This window comes from Leiobunum rupestre, chromosome 10 (genome assembly GCF_980474605.1).
Source record: "Leiobunum rupestre chromosome 10, qqLeiRupe1.1.hap1, whole genome shotgun sequence".
In the NCBI taxonomy this organism is placed as follows: Eukaryota; Metazoa; Arthropoda; class Arachnida; order Opiliones; family Sclerosomatidae; genus Leiobunum; species Leiobunum rupestre.
The window spans coordinates 31,190,946-31,216,514 of NC_143393.1; the positions used below are offsets into that span (position 1 = coordinate 31,190,946).

At 33.6% G+C, this 25,569-nt stretch overlaps 1 protein-coding gene across 1 annotated transcript; it reads right to left on the minus strand.

Moving 5' to 3' along the window:
* Positions 1 to 516: 516 nt before the first annotated feature.
* On the minus strand, positions 517 to 25,569 carry LOC149925381 (uncharacterized). The gene is made up of 5 exons (XM_090161741.1): positions 25,464 to 25,569; positions 7,618 to 7,807; positions 7,404 to 7,546; positions 3,293 to 3,434; positions 517 to 870 (listed from the first exon to the last, which is right to left on the minus strand). Exons 1-5 carry the CDS (start codon positions 25,567 to 25,569, stop codon positions 603 to 605), a joined length of 849 nt encoding a protein of 282 aa, XP_090017867.1. The 3' UTR covers positions 517 to 602.

Consider the following 25,569-nt stretch of genomic DNA (forward strand, 5'->3'; position numbering starts at 1 on the left):
TGTACAAAAGTAGAGGCTTAAAGGTACCCAACGCTAAATGGCTTACTTCAGACGAAATTCAAATTAATTACTACTCTCATTGAAACCTCAAAAAAACCCAATTCAACTAATCGGTACACGCATAATGCTTTCGATGAAACCGAATATTATACAGGTACTTAAGTTGATCAATTAATTTTCTACAAATTGCGTTACCCCCCGATTTAACACAGGAGATGGCGCTAACCCATCTCTACCTCTCTCATGGCATGATAATATCCATTGTATACACTCTTTTTCGCGCCTTTATTTTACCCCTCTTATTTACCTCCCGCTCGTCGGCCACTGCGTCTGCCCCCAGCGGGGAGTCTAGCATCCACTCTTTTGGCTCCCGTAATGGAGGATGGCGCTGAAAGGGGAAAATCGAACATGGATGCGCCCAGGAAAATACCGTGAAAAAGAGTGTATACATTCAATAAGAAGAAATAACAACGCAACTTCTACTTATCTAAAACTTTTACTATACCATCTGCACCAATAAAAATAATACAATGAATATTGTACAATGAAGTTCGTTTTTGAAAATGGCACTGCATTTCGTAACAGCATTAATTTAGACACAATTAAAGTAATGACGACGACGTTTTGAAGAGAATGAAAGCGATTGCTGCGGTGGCGTAGAACCATTTGGCAATTGCAGACGACGCCTCGTTTCGATATTCCCTTTCGTGGTGGAAACAGTCGTTCTTGCTGTAGGACAACGAAGAACAGTGTTCGTGAATCAAGGGATCTGAAATTTTCTCTAAATGTTTTTGGAAGAACGAACCGGCTTCTGGACCACACTGACGAATCAAAACGTTACTTTTGCATTGCACAAAACTTCGGAACGTGCTGAAAACCATGGAAAAATTAATTTGGTATCAGTAGCGTAGCGAAGGGGGAATTTTCGTGTCTGAAACCATTTGGGCGTAGCTTTGATTGTACCAAAGTATCACCCCTTCTCAGACTCTAGCAGCCCTTGACGAAATTGTGGCCACGCCAATGTATGATTTAACCCACGAGTTATCTGGAAATTATATACATGGACACTCGGAATGTCTAAGCGAGAGTAGGGTGGTTGTGATGTTTCTTATAGAAACAGGCGTGGTTTACTTTCATTATTTTAATGCGCTAATCTCGGCATTTATTTAACGGTAATAGTTAGTGTAGGGAGCTGTTGGCTCGCGTGGCATGCAGGGCTTGCCAAAACCCTCCTACGCATTGTAACCCGGCCACCTGAATTAAAAAAGGCTTCAAAAGTCGCTTGATGACTTAGGCCTAAGGTGGTGCCTTGGGTATTAGCCTAGCTGATTATTGATTAAGCTTTGACTCGAATAGAAGTTTACTTTACCCATTAGCCTAAATACGTGAATTAATGAGTAAATATACCAATTTCGTGGTTTTTAAAAAAATATTATATTGTTATTTATTGGGTTTTTCTGTATTCTAAGTGTATACTTGTAAACTGTTATAACAAAGCAACACATTAATAGGCATAAATAAGTACTTTTGTACCTTACAATCTTATCCTGTACAAATACAAAATATGTTAATATTCATTTACAAAGGTGTATATTATAAATTATTATTAATTAAAACAAATTTTTGTTGAACTGAGAAAATATGAGTATCAAAATCATAAATTTAAATATTGGTTGCTAAGCCTTGGCCAATCTTTTATATATAATGACACCCAGCCACACGATTGGACAACTGTTTACCGACAACGTTGGGCAAAACGTTCTCTTGTGCGAATGAGCCTGAAAAAGACTAGTGGTCTAACTTCTCACTTAAAGTAACAAAAGATGTTTATTTAGGAATCAAACATTTTTAATAGTTAAGATATTTTGTGTATTTTTAAAATATTTATCTAGCTGTTTTACAATGAAATTGGGTACAATTATTTTTGTAACACTCGGCCAATTCATATAGTCCTTTAAATTAAAAATGTTTCCAAAACCTAAAATATTTTTTAGACTTTGAAAACTGATGTCAAACGTCCATTTGCACAGTGGTTTTGGCAAACAATCATAGAGAGTCAGATTTAAATAACATTTTCATATTTAGATCAAGGAAAGGACTAGGAGTGTCAGGACGTACCACAAAGATTATTAAGCTTCAACCCTTAACGGGGAAATTAGCTTCCCTTATTTGACACAGGTCTATCTTCGATGATATTCGATAGCGCTTAGCGACGTTACTTTAAACACTGTTAACAAGTAATTTTAGGGTCCAAAAAGGACATTTTTGAACATGTTGACACGCGATTTATTACAAAAGATTTAGCAAGATGAATAAAAAGAGTTAATTTCTTAAATATCCTAAGTTTCCCATTGCAACTCTTACAGGTATAAAATTTATAAATTTTAAGTAAAGCTTATTTTTGTGTTACGTCACTCCTCGACTTTCCCTTGATAGAAATACGGAAATAAAATTTGAATCTGGTCATTTTCTATCTCCTCAAACAAAGTGAACTGATGTTTCCAAATTGCCACAAAATTTCCCAGTGGAACCTTTTTCAAAACGAAACATGTTTGGAAACCCAAGGAAAAGGAACTCCTCGTTTTCTCAAGACATTTTTAACTTTTGGAATTCGTTCACGTGGAAGAGCACTTTGGTTGGATTTGAGTACTCGACCGAACACCAAAAGGTCCCATTACATGATTATGAACATCAAACTTCAGTATTTCATCTACATTTCGGTTTTTACAGTTATCAGTAGTAGAAATGTTCCAAATTCGGTAAGTTCATTATTGTCCAAAATAGGGGTGCCCACATTTCCAATTCGTAAGATCACCATTCTGAAGGTCGAGATCACCAATTTCAAGGTCGATATCACCAATTTCAAGGTCAAGATATATTAGTTATTTTTTATTACAAGTATTAATATTTTTTAGATTTGGCAAAAAAAAAGACCAACGTATTTTTGGGAAAGCTAAGCATTATTGGGGGGAAAATAAGTTTTTCCCCCAAAAAAAATTAAAATAACCCAGGAACGTTGGTCTTTTTTCAATTTATTCGTATTTTTATATAGTTATCGCTACGGTCAAACGGTGGTTCTCGTCTTTTCAGACCTAGTAACCTGAACCATAATGATTTGGGAAGACCTACCAAGTCCTACATATCAAATGTACGGTCTTGTCAACCATTTCCCCTTTAATTTCGACCTTTGGTGACTTCATACGCAAATGAAATTTTACCAATATATACTACCGAATTGCATTCACCTTTACATTACAGTTTAAAACAATTATAGCAATACGCAAATTCTTACCAACAAGTTCGTTTTAAACCCTTTTCAACATCTTTGATTTGATTGGCGTTTTCCGAAAGCAGAAGAACCTTTTCGTAGACTACTGAGCACTGGCCTATGTCCTTGGAAATATTCTTAAAACAATCAGCGTGTTGCAAAAAATCTGAAATGGGAATTAAAATAATGTACAAATGTCATTTAAAAATAAAAAAATAATAATCAGCTAGGCTATCTCTTACAAAAACTTTCTGAAGACCTCTTAAGAAAACCGTATGGAGATTTAGGAGGGTCTAAGGAACCTTAATCAAAGGAAAATATTCTAAAGAAATCTTTAAAATATTCTAAAGAAATCTTTAAAATATTCTAAAGAAATCTTTAAAATATTCTTAAGAAAGTTTTAATAATTATAAATTCAATTATTTGAATTTTTAAAGAGCTGAATATTCACATACCTTTTCTGAAAGAATCCTTCAGAAACTATACAGATAAATCCTCTAAAATATTTAAGGAAAAATACCCAGTATGGTTTCCTAAGATAATTTAAAGATATTTTTAAGACGCATCCCCTTAGATTTTGGAGGGAATATGCTCGTTAGAGTTTCTCAAGCAATTCTTCAGCTTCCTTAAACAGCAATTCTTTTATGTTTTTAAGGTAAAAATGAACCAACTATTTTATTAAGAGTGTCTTAAGAATTGGTTACTACAGAACTTTTACGGGATGACTTGGGAGACATTCCTTGAGATTTTCAGATAAATGTGTGAAATACTTTCTTTTGTGATTGTTAGTATTTCCTAAAGAATTACTTTATGCGAAAGTTAATAACAATTAATATACGGCATGAAGAGAATATTTATGAATTTTACTTTTATTTTTAAAAATTATTCTAAAATAAAAAATAAGTTTATTGTAAACAAATACTGGTAGGTGACTTTTTCTTATATCAATTAAAAGGGGCGTTGCTATCGTTTTAGTGACTTTAAAAGCCGAGGTCGCATCGAAAAACATTTAATTGGGAACCAACTTTTAAATAGGGTGTTTGATAGAAGCGCTCCCTCAATAAGGGAGGGGATAATATATATATATATATATATATAAATATACATATAAAATAAATATAAATATAATATACAAATAATAGAATACACTTGAATAATGCTTCTAAATTTACTATAAATGCGGAAAGATTCAGCTCGTTTGGATACGAGTGGTTATAGGTATTAGGGTTAAACGCCGGGTTCGATTCCCGGTGGATGCTAAAACGTAAAGGAAATTAAAAAGCAATTTTATGGAGTAGGAATATAAAACGTAAGAAAAGCTCATAATATTTCTTAGGGTGGCTTTAGTAATTTTTAGGAATATCTTCGGAAAACGAAGTTGTTCCTATGAAAAGCTTAGAGAATTTCAAAGGAAAGTGTATTGGATTTGTATGGCTTTTCTTTGGGATGTCTAAAGATGATATTTGGAAAATATATATAACTTGTTAACGATAATTTAAGGAATTTTTTAGATCTTTCTAACGAAAAACGTAAGAACCTTTTGTGAAGATTTTTAAGGAAAATCTTGGGAATCATTTAAGAAAATCGAGTTGAGAAGTATGCCTGTTTTTGTCCCATTTTCCTACGATGAGTTAAAAGAGCGCCAGAGAGTTTCAAAGTGTGGCCTACTAGCCCCTGGAAATAGGCTGTAACAATCACAAAACTAAGCAGCAGGGAAATGCGAATATTTAGGTGATAGGTAAAAAAAGACTTTGTAAACCAATCGAGGTAACCAGCGTAAAAAAGTAAACTTAAACCGTATTTAAACTCGTGGTGGACCGCGATTTCTCATTAGTTTCAAACTGCAACAATGGAGGGTACTCTGGAAGAACTGGTGGATATTCATTTCGTGTATGGACTAGCGGATGGCAATGCTTTGGCTGCTCAACGACGAAAAATCATCATGTAGTTTGGGCCATTTCATCGCATAGTACGCGAATATTAACCAATAATGTGAGCAAAATAAACCTTTAATGCACGAAAAAATCGATTAACACACGAAAAATAACAATTAATTGACGAAAATTAGCCGCTAAGTACACGATTTATATCCGCTTAATACACGAAATATCGCCGCTTAATGCACAAGCAATAAACGCTTAGTACTCAAAATCTAAACGTTTAATAAACGAGTTAAATCTGCTTATAACACGAACAATAAGTGCATAGAACAAGTACAATAAACGTAAAATAAACGAAATATAAGCGCATAATACATGAAATATAACTACTAAATATACAAACAATAAGCGCTTAATACGTGATCAATAAAACTTAATTTAAGAAATATAAGCGCTCAATATAAGAACAAGAGCCGCTTAATACACGAACAATAGCCGCTCTACAGTTGTTTCTAAAATCAACGTGACTGTAACTTTCAAAGTTCATCACATAATCGAACTGTAACTTTATAAGTTCGTCACATAATTGAACTGTAACTTTCAAAGTTCATCACATAATCGAACTGTAACTTTATAAGTTCGTCACATAATTGAACTGTAACTTTATAAGTTCGTCACATAATTGAACTGTAACTTTATAAGTTCGTCACATAATCGAATTGTAACTTTATTAGTTCATCACATAATCGAAAAGTAAATGTAAATTAACACTTAAAAACTCGTGGTAAAACACGTGGTAAGGGGTTACATGATTAACGTTTAGCGAACGTGTTTTCACACGTCTTAGAGACATCAATTACACACGTAGTATCTACGTAATGTGGCTACCTGAGATATAAATTTGGAATGCTTTTCAGACTCTCCCCAAGTCAAAACCTTTTTCTATGGTCAAGTGGACCAATTGAGGCAGGCTAACGAGAGTAAACTAAACCAAACAGTTTAAGTTTTGCTTTCAACCGGCAATACGAGAGCCAACCTTATTAATCCCGTTTGCAAAAGCTCCGGGGACTCCTTTAGGGCGACCGACGACAGGAAAAATAACAATTGGTTTCGAATGATAGTTATAAAAACTAATTAGGCGTTGGTAAGTGACAATTTCCACCCGGAAGAAAAATCTATTCGGCGATTAGGTGAAAGTTTGCCGTGATTTGACTCAAGGGTATTTTTACTTTTAAGAAATTAAATTGCTTATAAATGATTAGTTAAGTTAAAAGGAACCACCTATGAACTGCATTTCAAAGGATCATCCTTTGAAATGTAGTCCATAGGTGGTTCTTTTTAACTTAACACTTCGTAAATACTATTCTCCACCACCCTCCCCCTATCGGCTTTCCGTTGCTACGCAACGCGTTTTGAAATTTTTAATGTTTAGGCTTAGTTTCTCTTTTCGGTGTAACAGTCGCGAGCCAGATTTCCCGCATGGTAAGTACTGATGAGTTCCAAATAGGACGAAACTGGTCTACCGTTGGAATTTCTGGCTATTTTATTTTATTTAATTTAGTTTTTCACACGAAGATCTATTTGGTCCGAGTTTCGCGTCTTTATGTTTGCTCGGAGACCTATTGGTACGAGCTATTTGTAAGTTTTTAAATTTCTATAAATTTGTTTATAGGGTTTAGCTTTTTTATCCCTTTCATAAAGGACTAATCTACGTATTCGCTATTTTTATCATACTTAGAAATGATAAGTTGACATCAAACGATATATAAGGAAGTGGGGTGGCGGAGTGGTTAGCACTGTGGCCTCGCAGCTTGTGGCACTGGGTGAAAACTTGGAAACACTACTTCAGCGTTGAGTTCGCAAATTCTCTCGATTTCCCCTTCCCATAAAAACTTAGAGATTAACGATAATAGTTAGTGTAGGGAGCTGTTGGCTCGCGTGGCATGAAGGGCTTGCCGCCAACCTCCTACACATTGTTAGAAGTCACTCGATGACTTGGGCCTAGGGTGGTGCCTTGGGTATTAGCCTAGCTTATTATTAATGCCAAATTCGAGGTCTAATGTCGCGGTGCAAATGCCAGAAATTCCAAATCCAGATTTATAGTTAATATTCGTTGCAACGGCTATTGAAGTTCAGCCCGAGAAATTACTTCAATGAGCTACTAACTTTTAAAAGTGAAATATACAGTCGTGCTTAAATTAACTGTGAATTACTACTTAATTGGATAATTTATATTAAATTGCGTATAAACAAACCATCTTGTACTTGTCCGGATATGCATAGATCTCGAATGAGCTCTCGGGCTCCTGCCAGGACATGGTTGTATACCTTCCTCTCTGTAACTCCGAAACAACGGTTCATGTGCAGATCGGCACATTTTAGACTGTCCTTAAACCTCCTGGAACAAAATTTTCGTTATTTTGCACTGAGGAAAGAACTCAACTTGAAAAATTGCAATGGTACTCTTACCGACAAGCGGAAAGTAGTTCCTCTTTGGTCGCGACTTCCGCCAAGTTATTGGAATGAGTCACCGACTGCAGAGAGCTTAGGCAATTTTGCAAATTATCCAATGAACAAAACTGGGCATAATGTTGTTTAAAGTCCTTCGATGTTGAAAATGTCTCTTTGTATACAGTTTCAGATTGGGATTTGTAAATACCTAACGAAATTTAATAATACCATATGTAACATAATCACTCATAAGTATGCCATAAAAGCATTTTCTTTAATGAAACCTTGTTCACGGGATATGACGTAAGTTACGTCACTTACAACTCCGTGACGAAATACGCGTCATCAACTTTACTTATGGGAAACGGAAGTTAGTGAGAATTCCTCGCCCGTTTCTGGCTTTGCCCGTGTCAAGTTTAGCTCGTGCCTCGCGATCACATGATTTCATTTCCATGGTAACCTTTTCAATAGTGCAAGGATTATAAGAGTTTTTGCATTTTTGGGTCCGCTTAATGTACGTTCCGTGTGAAACAAAGTCTCATTGAATTTTTTCAATGGAAATGTTATACGGAGGCATACTTATGGGTAATTATGTTACATATGATAATACTGAAAAAGTCCTAGGAATTTTTCAGTTTTAAACCTTTATTTCAAAAATTCTTTGACGAAACGTACAACACTTAATCAGCAATTCCCACCTACTTTCAACTTTTCTTAAGCCCATCAGAAATGGTTCTAAAAGTGTAAATTTAAGTTTAAAAAACGTAATTTCCTTTTCGAGCATCCTCAAAACGTGAAGTCAAATGCATTAAAATAACATGAATAATAATGAGACGTCAATCTGCTGCCCCCAAAAGCCGGGTTCGGGGTCCGACGAAAGAGCCGAAAAAGCTCCCTCCCCTCGGGCTGCTGCTCGAAGGCCGTTATTAGCAACGAAATGAATCTCGGCAAATTACCTAAATTAAACTAAATCGAGCGGCCGTAGAGGCCGTTAATTAGTTTCGTGACATTTCATCATATTAGGTTTGAGGGACAAATTGAACAACGCCTCGGTTTATATACGACCTAATTACGAAGGCAAAGCGGATTTCCAGGCTGAAAGAAAAGGCCGTTCGTTGATTAACAAAATGAATATAATTACGAGTGAGAGACCGCCATCCATTTTTACTTAAATTAACCCCTTTAAGGCGTTTTTACAGGAAATCACATTTCCTTTTATACGAAACGATATTCTGAAATACATTATTTTGGGAAAAATATTGTATTCATTTAGGCTATAATAACGTTTCGACTTCTAGCAAAAGTAACTACAGAATGATTTGACCATACTACGGAGTCACCGTTTAGATGTTAACCTTTCTAATGGGAACGGTGCTAACTTTTTAAAAGAATAGTTCATACTATAGGTTTTTTGGCTGGTCAGCAAGATTTAATATTGGCTTTTCATTTAATTTTTAGTTTTAATATCGTCATATTTGAATGTCAACGCACTGGTACGATTAATTGCGAAACCCCCTGTTCTCTTTACAAAGGGTTAGAAAACTTGTTTTACTACAAAATATAAGATACAAATATCTGATTAAAGTATTTATTATTTTGGCCATAATCAAAATTGCGCTTTTAAAATAAAATGTATCCTGTGAACTTTATTTTCGGCAATTATGTGTTATCTATTCGAACTTAAATTCAAACCTATAAGTAAATTATATCGATAATTGTAAAATATATAAATTTTCTAAATATTATCTTTCGATTTCAAATAAATTCAGAAAATATTATCCTATATAAATTTTAATTTTTATCATTTAAATTGTACCTCTTCAATAATTTTTCAATGTATAATTAGTTTTACTATATAACTAATTATATATTTTAATATTTTTATATTTTTATATATTTTAATTAATATATACGCTTTAAAAGGTGTAACTGGACTATGCAGAAAAAAGTTTGAATATCCCTCCAATTTAAACAAAGTTACGAAACTTACCGGAAACAAAAAGAAACGCGAAATACGTTCCGCTCAACAAATGCATCAAGATTTTGGAGTCTTTCAAATCAGTGACGAGTTAGTTCAGTCGGATGAAGTCAGTTTGACGACTAAATCTCGGAGAATAAGCGAGCCTAGCTCTTTGCCAATTATCGGGGCGCATATTTCAAACGAGCGCTGATGATGGGCCAAACAATCGGAAGCCTGGCTCGATGTCGACTGCCAAACTGGCAGCATTCATTTTGCGCCGCTCTTCTCCGCCAGTCGCGGCCCAGAGATTTATGCTTTAAAATCAATGGCCGCGCACTCCTCCCCGAAGCCGTTCACTTTCTCTCCTTCACTTAAAAGAGAAGTTTTCTAATAAACCCAAATTTGTTGTATACTAGCGTTGCTATACGTACTATAATTATCGTACAAATACCATAATATCGCATCATTTTATAAATGGTACAATTTTTTTGAGTTAGAAGAAACCACCTATGGACTGTGCAAAGGATGATAAAATACGCGAATAAGGAGAATTTTTATTTTATTTAGTTTTTATGTAGTTTTTTACTAGAAGATCTATTTGATCCTAGATTTGCGTCTTTTGGGTTTGCTCGAAGACCTGTTGGTACGAGTTATTTGTAAGTTTTTTAATTTCTTCAAATTTGTTTAGGGTTTAGCTAATCTCCTTATTCGCGTATTTTATCATTATTTTGAGAGTGTACTATATAGTACCCAAATGTACCATATTTCCAACCTATTTTACTATAATGGTACTATTTTTATATTTACATTATTTCTACTACTAAAATAATAAGAATTTCTTATCAACTATACATACAATCGTCACCTGAAAGCAAAAACCACGTAACTTTATACTTATTAAAAGTATACTATAAGTTACGTAGTATTTGCTTTCAGACAAGGAAATATTTAGCCCACGTTCAAGTGTTGCCAGATCACTCGATAGTCGATACCGTAGAAATCGGAGTTTTTGAATAAAATACTTCGTTAAATTTGCATATTTTTTCTTTCATTAAGAAAGCTAAAAAAAATATATGCAAATTTAGCGAAGTATTTTATTTCAAAAACTTTAACCACGCATACAGAATTGCTAACTCACTAATATTTATAATTTTATAGAAATCGGATTTCTAATCGGCGCGCGCGACAAAATTTCAAAAATTGTTCTAGTTAGTTATTCCGATTTCTATGGTCGATGCTGACTACATCCACTCCCTATAAAGAAGTCCACACGAGAACACTTATCTGTATATTTTGCAACAAACACTTTAAATTAAAAGTAATTAATACTATTTTATATTGGTACCATAATTTATAATGTTGTACTAAAAAAATTTTAAACTTTCTACAATAATTTGCTCAGAAAAATCTGGTAATGCTGGTTACCTCGATTTGTTTACAAAGTCCTTTTTTAGCTATCACACGCGTTTCCCTTCTGCTTGGTTTTGCGCTTGTTGCAGCCTACTTCCAGGGGCTAGGAGGCCACATTTTGAAGCTCTCTGGCGCTCTTTTAACTCATCGTAGGAAAATGGGAAAAAAAACCGGCATACTTCTCAACTCGCCCCCCACAACTCCTTCAAATTTTTGAATAACCTTTCGAAACACCCTTTATACCAAAATAAAGTGCTCCCATGAAGCGGAAACTGAAGTCAGTTTTTGTTCTTTTTATTTTTTAAGTCTTAATTAGTATAGTAGAGGATAGAAATATACTAGGGCTGAAGCTAGATCAGGTTGAAAGCGATCTGATTCTGATGTAAATTGAACGCCTGACAATGCTTTCAAGTGAAGTACCGTTCAAATTACTCATTTTTATTTAGTTGTACTTATCCGATATATCAATTAATTTATTACCCTACGAATAAAGCTATTATATTTTATTTTTGTTCACACGAGGGCAAACTATTCGTATTTGTTTGTCGTCTTCTTTAATGTTTCCTGTATAAAATTTTGAAATTAGGTTTAAGCCTGTCAAAATTATTTATGTCTGATATTTCGAAAATAGCAATATTAGATAGTAAGAGTTAGAATAGCTTAAAGTGATAAAAACGCGAATAAGTAGAATAGATCTATTTGGTCCGAGATTCGCGTCTTTATGTTTGCTCGAATACCTATTTGCTACGAGTTATTTGTCAGTTTTTAAATTTCTTCAAATTTGTTTAGGGTTAAGCCTTTTTATCCTTTTTCATTAAAGGGGAATTGTCAACACCCTAAAATTGGTTAAAAACCATTTAAATGGATAGAGAACGTCCAAAAATGGATGTACAAAAAATTTCATGTTAATATTTCCAAAATTCGTGTTTTATCCTCCCCGACTCGAGAATCTCAGTACCGCTTGGTTGAACCTACTTGCAGCGCCATCTCGTGGGTGAAATATTATTTTCCCCGGTTTATCGTTTTCCGGTCGGAACTGTCGTCTGCTACGACATACTCGTTGGCTTTTTAACCGAGTTATATTCGTAGATTGTAGTTTATCGTGTTTTTAAAATGCCTTACACGCCGCCCTTTCTCAAACTTTTGCCGCTTCATTCTTTTGGCGCTGCACGTAGGTTCAACCGCGATTTCTGAAATTTTTGGAGACGTTTGATGTAGGTTGCGTTACTTTTTAAATACTTTCCCAATAACTATAAAATTTCAGGGACATAATCATTAATATATTTTCTATCATTCTGTAAAAAAAAACCTTGTAAACTTTGGTTTTGGTGAAATTCCCCTTTAAGGGCTACTTATTCGCCTTACTTAACACTCTTTGCAATGCAGTCCATAGCCGTGGATGCTCTTAACTAGAATAGTTTAATTTCATTGGTTTATTTTCAAATAGTTGTATATCTAAAAAAAATGAACACCCAAAAATCGGACACCTACCCAAAAAACGATGCGTGTTGGTCCAACAAAAAGTGTACGAACATTCGCTGTTCACATTGCTTAATTCACGGCAAACTAATTGGACATATTTCGCGGCTAAACTTATTGGCCTTTTAAGGTTATATTGTCTGAACGTCCCTTAACTTTATTAAGAATATTTGCGCTTTTTAATATGTTATGAGTTATTTTCTCGAAATGAAAAAGAGGCGAGCGAAAATTGCTTTGGCCGCGATCGAAATATATATCCTCGTTAATGAAGTGACATTCATTTGTTGTCTGCAATCCGCTCTCTTCATAAAAAGAAGGCACTAGAATGCTGATAGAGGAGGTCATTTTATCTCTTTTAACGTGGATCACACGATAGAGCTTTTATTATTCTAACTCTTCTATCCCAACAAAGTTTCGTTCACGTTATACAACTATTATGAGTCACCATTTTCTTCACCCTCTTAATTGCGCAGTGTCAAAATCAAAAGTTATTCAACTTTTGTCATTCGCGAAACAAATATTCGTTTTCATACCAACTACTTAGTTGCGAGTGATAATCAAGTGGCACACTTTTTAAATCAAATTAGCCAACTTTTTAAATGAGACCTGGCCACTCTCAAAATGGAAGTAAACCACTTTTGAATATATTCAAAACGTTTTTATTTTTATTTTTATTTTTATTTTTATTTTTATTTTTTTGTAATATTCATTTTCTGTTTGTTTATTTATTATAAATGCAATTTTAAAAGATAAATAACCAAATTTTGGAATGCAACGCGAACTCATTTTGCTATCGTACCAACTAACTGAATCAATATTTAATCTTCTTAGATTACACTAATTTCCACCTACTAGTTATTAAAATTTTCCAATTATTCAAAGTGCCCTATTGTAATTTTAAAACTATTAAAAATAAAATAAGGCGTTAATATTTCATTAAAATTTTTTTACTATTTCATTAAAAATATTTTACTATTTCATTTAAAAAATTTGACTGTTTAATTTAAAATATTTCACTATTTAATTTAAAATATTTTACTATTTCATTTTTAAAAAAATACTATTTAATCTCAAAAATGTTACTATATCATTGTGATCCGTTTATAATTATCTCCTTAGTTCGAAGGACAGTTCAAGTACTGACAAGTTAACTAAGGAAAATTGCAAGGTGTTAACAATAATTTAAATTTAAACAAACAAAAACAGAAAATGTAATATTTGCATATTCCGTTCTTACCAAATTTAAGGCCTCCATACGAATATATTTGTTGGCTCAGTCAAATTAAATTCTTTATTGAAAGGGAAATTCAGTGTAACGCGAATAATTTGGTGTTCGTCGTCGAAGCGCGCTTTGCATTTTAATGAAATTGCTCTTGAGAGATCTGGCCGGGATTGGGTTTCAGAATCCGCACTCTATAAGCGTTGCCGTTTATCGCCATTGAGTCTTCGATTCCTTCCGCTAATGGCTTTTTAATTGCCCCCCTTCGTTAACAATGGTCTCTCTCTGAGGATAAATTGATGGAGCCACGCTCCCACCGCACCTACCACGAAGAGCCCCTTTTAGTTATATTTAAGCCTCGGCTACACCTTCATCGTCATTATCGAGATTAGATGGATGACTACATCACTTCTTCTAAACTAAGCTAGAGCCAGAAGCGAGTTACTTATCCTTCGAAGTAACCATCTTTCCATGAACCAATAGATCTGAAGAGAGATTCACTAAGTTGTCTTAGAGTTGTTTATATAGGTAAACAAGGAAACAAAAATATATTTTTGTAATATGAATCGTGTACCCGTGTGTTTTCTCAGATTGTTTATTGTTAGTAGTTATTTTAGTTTAAAGAGTGTAATTTAATATTTTTAATATTTTTTGGAAATACTACTGAAATTAAATACTATTATAAATAATTATAATTGAAAAATACAGCAATTCCAAAATGAATTAAAATGACAAGATAATTAATTCGAGGAATTTCAGTAATATAAATTATTTGATATAAAAAGCAGGTAAAATGTTCAAACTAAAAATAAAATTAACAGAAACAAATTTATCTAAAATATATGCGGAAGCGAGATTTGAACTCAAGCCCGGTAGATTGACAGAGCGCGTCCTTAAGCATTACACCGGCCTCTTCGCTGAGTATATTGGCCAAAAAGAAAAATATGTATAAATGTAAAAGCATCTAAGTCTTAGCGATAAATTGACAACGAAATAGCCAGAAATAACCGAATTACAATTACATACAGTTCAAATCGCTAATTATTTTATTGCACAAACTCAATTTGCAACTAGATTTTGTATTATTTATGAATTATCTTTAATTTTGACTAGAAACTAAACCAGTTTTGTCTGAATGCTCGTATTTTCTCGACGACGTTCGGCCATCTTTTTATATTTTATTTCTAGCCGGGAATCCGAAAAACGCATGCGCGCAGTCGTGAAACGAATATACTTCAACCTGTGTTGCCACGTCAATTTGCCGTTGTATAGGGCTCTTGATAATCTACACAACGCAAACTATGAGGAATTTCCCCCGCTTGGCTACGTTTTTTCGCGTTCCCAATCATACCCGATCTCACATACACACACACACACACACACACACACACACACACCCACACACACACACACACACACACACACACACACACACATGGACGTCACCAGCCTATAATGACTCGTATACTATATATAGTACACGATTCATAAAAACGACAAATTCCATCTAATTTCGAGAACAAATGTTACCACATGACGAAATAGATCTGAAGAGGGATTCGCTACTTTGGCTTAGATTTGTTTATGTCCGTGGAAAACGAATATCACGGCAAATTATACTTAATTTTGGGAACAAATGTGCATGACCGTATGAACCAATATTTCTGTAGAGGAAGTCAATACTTGGTCTTAGACTTGTTTATATACGTGGAAATCGAATATCACAGCAAATTCTATCTAATTTTGAGAACAAATGTGACCACATGAACCACATAGGCACCTCAGCCGGTCTTAGGCCACGTGCGATACTTCCAACCGATTCTTATAACAGTAGCGTTAATTGGTTCGAGTAAACTATTACAAAAGATCAGATATCAGATTATCCGTAATTATTTTTTTTATTTATTAATTTATAACATGGATTTACATTCCATCTGAATTTATAAAATAGTAGATTTATAGCCACCCACAAAAGAATTCTTGCACGTGGGTGGTCAAAACACTTACAATAAATACATGGTCTCGTTACATTGGTACGGAAAACATTTAGTAAGTATAGCTAACATCGATATTTCATTCCATTCTTTTTATTTCCCTTCCTTCTCTCTACACAAAAACTTTAAAAAAAATTATATAATACTATTTATATAATATAGTTTGTTTGACAATCCATATTTTAATGGTTTTCTTAAATATATTTACTGTCTTAATTCTTGGTCTAATTGATTATAAATTTTTGGACCAATATAAAGTGCCTGCCTTTGTCCAAAACTGGTAGTCAAATGAGGTACAAGCAAATTGCCCTCTGATAAAAATCTGGTGTTAGCTCGATGTTTTAATTTCATTTTCTCAAACTTTTCTTTTTAAACCATTTATCAATACTGTATTAACTGTTCGGATATTATCAGACCAGTTTATATGGGTTGAAATGCAAAACTGATTTTAAACTCTAAATTGATCTGAAATCATTTTGAACCCAGAAACAGATTAAATACAGATTACTTTGGGAGCGGAATATAACATCTAAACCTGACCAACCGATTGTTTTAAGATATCTGAAAATTATGACCATAATCTTAACACCGTATATTGTTTACGCTATGTAGCCTTTTTTGACGAGAGGCCAGTCCAGAGACATTTGCTGTACATTTAGAAGAAAATTATTCCAAGATTATTTTTTGGAATCACAGGGAATCTAAAAATGAATTAGAAATCGAAGATTATTTTAAAATTATAAAGCAAGAGGAATCAAGATATATCTTTGAAATCATGCATGGCTTCGACAAAAATAAAGGAAATTTTTAATGTAAATCTTCAAAATCCCAGATTATTTTTGAAATCAACATAAATCTTTAGAAATCGAGAAAATATCAGGTTATTTATTAATAATAGTGGGGTGGCGGAGTGGTTAGCACTTTCACCTAACAGCAAGAGGAACCGGGGTCGAGCCCAGCTTGTGGCACTGGGTGAAAACTCGGGACTACTCCTTCTGCGTTGAGTTTTCAAGTTGTCGCCCCCACTGGTTTAAGGGGTTTTCCCTCGATGTCTTCGGTTTCTCCTTCAATAAAAACTATTTGAGGTTAACGGTAATAGTGGGTGTAGGGAGCTGTTTCCTCGCGTGGCATGCGGGGCTTGCCACCACCCTCCTACGCATTGTAACCCAGCCACCTGAATTAATGGCTTTAAAAGTCACTTGATAACTTAGGCCTAAAGTGGTGCCTTGGGTATTAGCCTAGCTGATTGTTATTATTATTATTAAATCCTGGAAACAAGACTAAAGGGAAAATCTTTAATGGAAATTTAAAAAATTTAAGATCATTTATGAAATCATAAAATAACTGTGAATCCAAACAATTCTTTAGAAGTCTTGAGAAAATCTTTCGCAATTCTGTTTTACAATTTTTACTGACGTGGCTGGCCTATCGCATTTTGAAGGATAGGACTTCGAATATATCCGAATATTTTTATGTCGAAACAAGTCGAAATGTGGGAATTTATTCATCAAGAATGAACAGCGCTTGTTGGGTCTGAGAAACTTGTAGTTTTGTTTTGTGAAATGATAAATAAATACGTCAGTAAATAAGACTCGGCTTTCAAGTAAAAAAAAATCGACGTATTATAGTAATCTATGTATATTTCTTCGAACATTTTCACATAGATGAGGCCAAAATTAACACGTGACATCGAGCGTACGTTGCGCGCCGTTTACTAAATAAAAGCGGGAAACCTCCCTAGTGTTGTGTAGCGCCATCTTCAGTAAAGTGGGAGAAAACTCCATCATTGTGGACCAAAAATACATTTCACAATCAGAACCCCAATTAAGCAACGTGAATATTTGTAAATTAAAAACCTATTATTGTTCATTGGATCCAGTTCCATAAAGATTACCATGGAGAACAAAAAATTGTAAAAATTAAAAAAAAAACCCTATCAACACAAGAAATAAATATATGTTTGAAATTCCACACTGCGGTACGAATAAAAAATTTACATCTATTTACTATAGTGGAATAAAACTCCTAGACTACTTGACAAACAAAATAGACATAAAAATAAATTCATATATTTTTATTTAATACCACCATGACAAAAATCAGTTCTTTTAAAATAGACATAACTAAAAAATATAATAAATTTAAACGAGATCTTAAGTCTGTCCTAATGGAAAGAGATGTATAAATTTTATTAAATCAATTCTTTTTTGTAACCTTTTTAACGCGTTATTTTCTGTTTTAATATTTTCATTTTGTTATTTATATTTTATGTATTACATTTGTTAACTTTTAAACAAAATTGTTACTAATGCCGTCGAATTATAAAAATATTATCTAAAACAAACAAAGGTTTTCAAGTCAAACAATGACTTAGCCCTACAGCGCATATGTAATTAATTTGAAAAACTAAATAATTTAAATAAAAAAAATTATAAAAGAGAATAATCGTAGATTTAATAAAATTTCGATGCAGGTTTCATTGTGTTGAAGCTAGTGTTTCTACCTTACCAAGTTAGTGGATTCGATCGTGTTAAAATTCAAACGCGATAGATTTCATACCGTAAAACCTAAAGGTCCAGAAATATTAGTAGTTATTTTAGTAGATTTTCTAGATGAACATTATGAAGGTTGAGATCACTATTTTCAAAGCCGGAATCACCATTTTCATGGTCGAGATTGGCGTTTATTGGCAAGGGGTTAACCATTTCCCGCAATCGGTGTACACCCTAACTGTAATGATTAAGTATTCTTCTCTAATCTTTTGTACTCATTCGTAATCCCGTAATCATTTGAACTATTCGTACTCATCTGTTATCACCCGTAATCATCATGAAATCACGCGCACTCATCTGTAATCACGTGTAATCATTTGTAATAGCTCGTAATCATATGTAATCACGCGTATTCATATGTAATCACGCGTATTCATTGGAATTCTCCCGTACTCAATTACTCATCTGTAACAATTTTTATGTTTTGGGTTGCCTGTGTACTAATCGTAATCATGTGTACTCATCGTAATCATGTGTACTCATCGTAATCATGTGTACTCATCGTAATCATGTGTACTCATCGTAATCATGTGTACTCATCGTGATCATGTGTACTCATCGTAATCATGTGTACTCATCGTAATCATGTGTACTCATCGTAATCATGTGTACTCATTGCGTAATCATGACTTGTGTACTCATTGCGTAATCATGACTTGTGTACTCATCTGTACTCATTAATGATTACGTAATCGGTGTACAGGCAAATTCTTACTGGTTAGCCCCTCGTTTATTGGAGATCGCCAATTCGAGCACAGCTACTAAAAAACAAACAATTGTAATACTTGTTTTTTAGCCCAAGCTAATTAAACCTGGTGGCCAATATGTGACACTGGTTGATCCACCATAGATATGGCTCTTTATCCTCCCTTTAAGAGCCGATAAAAACTAAGAATAGGCACCCTCCAAAATGTCATGTTGCTCCATCGGCAATATATTCCAGAAATATCTTCGGAACCCATAAAATAGAGCTTCAAAAGGTGGCCATTCAAAGTGCCACGGAATTTTGATGGTCGACTTCTAATTAGTAGCAATTATCGAACTAATTGCGAGGAACAAAACGGTGAGTTATAGTAAACGTCACGTATGATTAAATCGGCCTTTAATTAGTCGCCCTATTTTGAAAATGCGTCAATTTGGACAGCTCTGTCCCTATTCCAATCAGTTGCCTGAACTCTGCAGCCACTCGGCCGTATTTGACGGCTTTTCACTTCAGAAATTATGATCATATCATCATAGAAATTCCCAATATAAATTATAGAAGAGGAAGAAGCCAACTTTTAATTTAATTAATTAATTAATAATAAAATCAACTACTTTTCACTTCACGCCATAAAACTATTTGTCGCTAATTTAACGAGTTTTGAATAATCGTGGCATATTGTAAGACTGTACAACAATTTCTAATTAGTTGAAATATGACGAGAATTCGATTGAGTTCCGCTTAAATTAGGCGTGAAGGGGTAATGGAAAATTTCAAGACAGCGCTCGTATTTGTAGAGATAACCATTATTATTATTATTATTATTATTATTATTATTATTATTATTATTATTATTTTATTATTAATATCCTTAAAAAAATTAAAACGATTTCGTAAAATTGAGTAAGGGTGTGCGAGATATTAGCTTACACAAAATAATTCGATCGAATACCAAATCGAATATTTGATTCGTCGTATCGGATAAAGGCCATGAAAAAGTTTAGCGAATATATGTTTTCCTAGTCAAATAGTCGGATGTTCGAGTTGGGCGGTAGAAACTATTTGATAATCAAATAGTTTGCAAAATTTATCAAATAACAGCGGGTTTTGAGGCATGGTATAGTTCTGCTAGCTGATAGATTTCTAGTAAAAATAATTAGCTAAGCTAATACCCAAAGCACAACTGTATCGTCGTAAGTCAACTCGCAATGACCAGGCTAGAATGCCTGGCGAGCCAACAGCTTTGGTAAATGATTGGGATTTTTTAAATCAGAAACGTAAAACTAAAACAAAAACTATAAAACCCAAAAGGTCCAATTTTTTGGTATTCTTAATAGTATTTGGCATTTGTTAAGTTCACCGGCCTTTTTTTTTCATTCCGAAATATTCAACCAATCTATTCGACGTTTTAAATTTTCGTTTTGGTATTTGATGTGCTTAGAAAAACAATATTTGATATTCGATTTGATCCCGATAACACTACAAATGCGCCCATACAAAGAAATATATTCAACTAGCCTTCCAAATAAACTAGGCAATTTTCTTAAAACAAGGAAAATGAAAGCCCATTCTAGTTTTCGGGCCGTAGATAATGGTCTATCTCGCCTAGTGAGTAACCCGCCTTAGTTATAGTACAAATAGAGATAATTAGGCCTTTGAAGTCTAATTTAATATTCGAAAACTAATCTGTTGAAGATAATACAATGCTTTTTTGTAATTGAATTTGTTCATTTAATTAACTAAGCTTACTCGTTACTGTGAGATCGCTCTCAAATAAAAATTAAATGATAAGCCTTGGCATTTTTTGTAACCTAAATATATGTTCACTAGGTGAAGTTTTAACCGTTATTTGAACCGGTATAAATTAATTAATTAAACGAAAATTTAAAAAAACTTTGATAGCTAGTATCGATAAATAATCGGTTCAATTTCATCGATAATCTGTTGTCGGTAAATCTTTATTGCCAATATGCTATTCAAACGGGTACAACGAACGAATTTAGGTTACTGAGAACGTACGTGTCCCATTTTACAGGATCGCTATCATGATCTCCCACCTAAAAATATCCCCCAAAATAAAATATATTTTCATTATTGCTTAATGCCATATAGTATCAATCGTAAGAACTTTTTTATCTTTAAAGAAAACGTGTATATTAAATCTAAGAAAAGATATTTAAATTTAGTTCGTGTAACTTTAATATAACCTAAATTTAACTTTTTAATTTATTTAATTTAATTAATTAATAATAATAAACAGCAAATAGTTGGTTAATTTTCAGTTATTGAAAAGAAAAATATTTAAAAAATCACCGACTTGCAATTTCAATTATGATTTAGTATGGTAGACCATATTGCTTCTCTACGTTCTCTATTACCTAAAAATGCTCTTGGTGGTACTTTCATTTAATGTATTCTTAGTATAGTACTTCTCAATCAGTTTGTTTAGACAGTCTTTTTAAGGAGAGAGAGAGAGAGGGCAAGCGACCCTTGCTAGTGAAAAGGACCATATATTAGTCCACCAGGATTTCAAAAACTGCGCATATCGAATTATACTTTGTTCTGTTGCCCAGTGTCTAGACAATATTGTATTTGTGTTTCGAATTAGCATAATCAGTGGAAAAAAGTGACCCATAGTTTTTCTCTCCCCCCACTTTAGCAATTTACATTCCTCTATAGAGACACATCTGGTTGTGTTTAGCAATCTGAAGTGTTTAGATATTTCAATCTGTATTGCGTATAGTGTTTTTCTTTCGAATTCGTGGCCATTGTCTATGTCTTGGCAATAATTGGTCCATAAAACAATGTTTGATAATGAAAAACTCTTTCACCGTATTGCTAAAAATATAAATCATAATTGTTATTAAAAAATTGTTTTTCTGTTACTGGAATCTTGGGTTTCTCAAAATTGATTGCCATCTAATTGCTATCGATTATCAAATCATTTGGCATCGAATTTCTCTCGACTATCAATTCATTTCAATGATTAAATTTCTTTATATCGATTTCCTCCCAACTTTCTTGTCGCCTCGCAACGAATGTCTCTTTTTATTTAAATCGTTAGGCATCGAATGGCTCTCAATTGACAATGAAATTCTCTCAATGATTAAATCTCTTAATATCAATTTTCTTTCAACTTTCAAATAGCTTAAAATCTTAGTCTCGAAATGCTCTCAATTCTGAAAACATTGGGCATCGAAATGCTCTCGATTTTAAAATTAATTGCCATCAAAAAACTAACAAAGATTAGATAAATTTGGTCTCGGCCTTCGTATTGCTTAGCGTCTAAATGTTCAAATCACCTCGGGTCGTTAGCCGATTGCCTATCCCATTATACGGTCAATCCCGTTTAGTTTGTGACCGCAGCCAGCCGCCCTAAATTAAAGTCTTCGAAAAAGCTCTTTCAGACCAAAAACTCCGAAAGATTGTTCCTTTCACGTCTTTACAAATTTATAAAGCATATAAGCTTTAATTAGGATACGCGTGTACCATTGATGTCTTTGGTAATTCGCGCTTAATTGCCGCGGCACTCTTATTTGCGAAAATGGAGACTTTCTCGGAAAGTTTCCGAAAGCCTCGTAAAAGTACTTTAAAATGGACACAAAAGGGACGTTTTGTAGGAGTTTCGCGATAGGAGAGAACATTGCTTTCCGTTAGAAAGAGAGACCGCCCCATTGAATTTTATTTCCATATACGGTGATTAATCACGCGAGAGTGAAGAGTGAAACCAAACCTTATGCAAATGACAGGTCGCTTTCTTGTTTAAAAAAGACCCTTCATTCATTCTTTGATAATTTAAAAGTCAGATCTCCGAGAATGAATATATTTCGGATGGTCGAAGTATAACTTTTACGCGACAAAGCCGTGGGAGTTCTCAGGCCGTTGTAAAGAGCCCTTTCACGGAACCGTCAGTCAAACATCGCCGCCATACACACGCTATTGGAATAGCTTTTTATTCTATTTTGTTTACGTTTACTAAAGCCAAAAGTAACGTAACAAAAATAAGAACGACACTGGACGATTCCGGTTATTAAATCCCTTGGCATTGAATTTCTCTCGATTTTCAAATTCATTCATCTGGATTTACTCTAAGGCTTACTTCTCTACAAATCGATTTGTATCGCATTAAAGTCTCTAATTCAATTTAAATTAAATTTGTTTAGCATCGAATTTATCTTAATCTTAAAATCGATTGTGATCGAATTTATCTCAATCTTAAAATCGACTAGCATCGAATTTATCTCAATCTTAAAATCGATTATGATCGAATGTATCTCAGTCTTAAATCGATTATGATCGAATTTATCTCCATCTGAAAATCGATTATGATCGAATTTATCTCAATCTTAAAATCGATTATGATCGAGTTTATCTCAATCTTAAAATCGATTATGATTGAATTTATCTCAATCTTAAAATTGATTATGATCGGATTAATCTGAATCTTAAAATCTATTATGATCGGATTTATCTCAAGCTTAAAATCGATTAGCATCGAATTTATCATAACCAACAAATCGATTAGCATCGAATTTACCTCAACCATAAAATCGATTAGCATCGTATTTATCTCAAGCCTAAAATCGATTACGATCGAATTTACCTCAATCTTAAAATCTATTATGATTGAATTTATCTCAATCTTAAAATCAATTATAATAGAATTTATCTCAATCTTAAAATCGATTATGATCGAATTTATCTCAATCGTAAAATCGATTATGATTGAATTTATCTCAATCTTAAAATTGATTATGATCGGATTAATCTGAATCTTAAAATCTATTATGATCGGATTTATCTCAAGCTTAAAATCGATTAGCATCGAATATATCTCAGTATTAAAATCGATTAGAATAGAAAATATCTCAATCTTAAAATTGATTACCATCGAATTTATCTTAACCAACAAATCGATTAACATCGAATTTACCTCAACCATAAAATCGATTAGCATCGTATTTATCTCAAGCCTAAAATTGATTACGATCGAATTTATCTCAATCTTAAAATCTATTATGATCGGATTTATCTCAAGCTTAAAATCGATTATGATCGGATTAATCTCCACCTTAAAATCAATTATAATAGAATTTATCTCAATCTTAAAATCGATTAGCATCGAATATATCTCAATCTTAAAATCGATTAGAATCGAATATATTTCAATCTTAAAATCGATTATGATCGAATTTATCTCAATCTTAATATCGATTAACATCGAATTTATCTTTATCTTAAAATCGATTATAATCGAATTTATCTCAATCTTAAAATTAATTTTAATCGAATTTATCTCAATCTTAAAATCGATTAACATCGAATTTATCTCAACCAACAAATCAATTAGCATCGAATTTACCTCAACCATAAAATCGTTTAGCGTTAAATTTATTTCACTGATTAACATCGATTTCCTCTCAACTTTCATATCGCTTACTTTAAAAACGGCTCTCGATTTTCCAATCGCTGCGAGTTCAACTGCTCTCGATTTTTGGATCGCTGGGAGTTGAACTGCCCTCGAAGTTTCCAATCGCTGCGAGTTGAACTGCTCTTGAAGTTTCCAATCGCTGGGAGTTGAACTGCTTTCGATTTTCCAATCGCTGCGAGTTGAACTGCTCTCGTAGTTTCCAATCATAGAATTTGTCGAAAAAGTATGGCCAGGTTTGTTTGTTGGCGAGTTGAAATGCGATTTTCAACTAATTCGAAAATATGGACGTTCAAAACCAGCGACTGCTTACAATTCGTAAAGCGTTTCAATTCGCGGGGAAGAATTTGACGTTTCATACTTACTTGTCTTATGTTACTTATGGTAAAGCGTAAAAGGTTAAGAGTTTACGGTGTCAGGAGTTTGACATTGAAATCTATCCATCCCCAATATTTATGCATTACAGCCATGAATTCTTCAATCAGATTTTATTTCTAAACCTTTACTCAGGAATCCATATCGCTACTTGGAATGAATAACGGCTTGGATTCCCCGCTGTTGTGGCGGAACATAGAAATCGGAGCTTATAAGCCGAGTGTGAGCTCCTCCTATCATAAAACCACATGACTAATGTATCGTTCGCTCGGTCGTCTGCTTGCTAATTAGGGTCTTGATTATAATGTTATAAAGTTCTGAAAGACCAAAATATTAATAAGGAGAAAGTTATAAAATAACTTAAAAAACGGCAGAAGGCAGTTGTTTCGGAAATGAACATATTTTTAGAAAACGAAATTTTAATGTTCCGTCCGCGCTGATTTAAAGACTGTAGTGACTTCATGATTGAACTAATTAATTAGTCCGTGGTTCATGCAAGGAAAAGACCCAATGGTTTTAACACTTTGTGCCGAGCACTATCGAATACGTGTTTGAAATCCTATCATGATAGGATGGCCTTTAATTTGTTAGATGTTATGATAACTATCACAGGATTTTGATAACAATTTGCTTCACTCCACGCTTCTAAATCTTAGCTGTTAGGGCGTTGTTCCGGATTTGGAGGAAAATAGACTTCATCTTTATGGACCATTGTTATCGCTCTTTTCTTTGAAGCTTGGTTACCAACTACTGTTTTTTCTAAATCATGAATTGGTTTTAATGAATCATCTATAGCTGATTCTAATACAGGAAAAATATCAAAATCAACTATGCCGATGGGTTCTGCCAT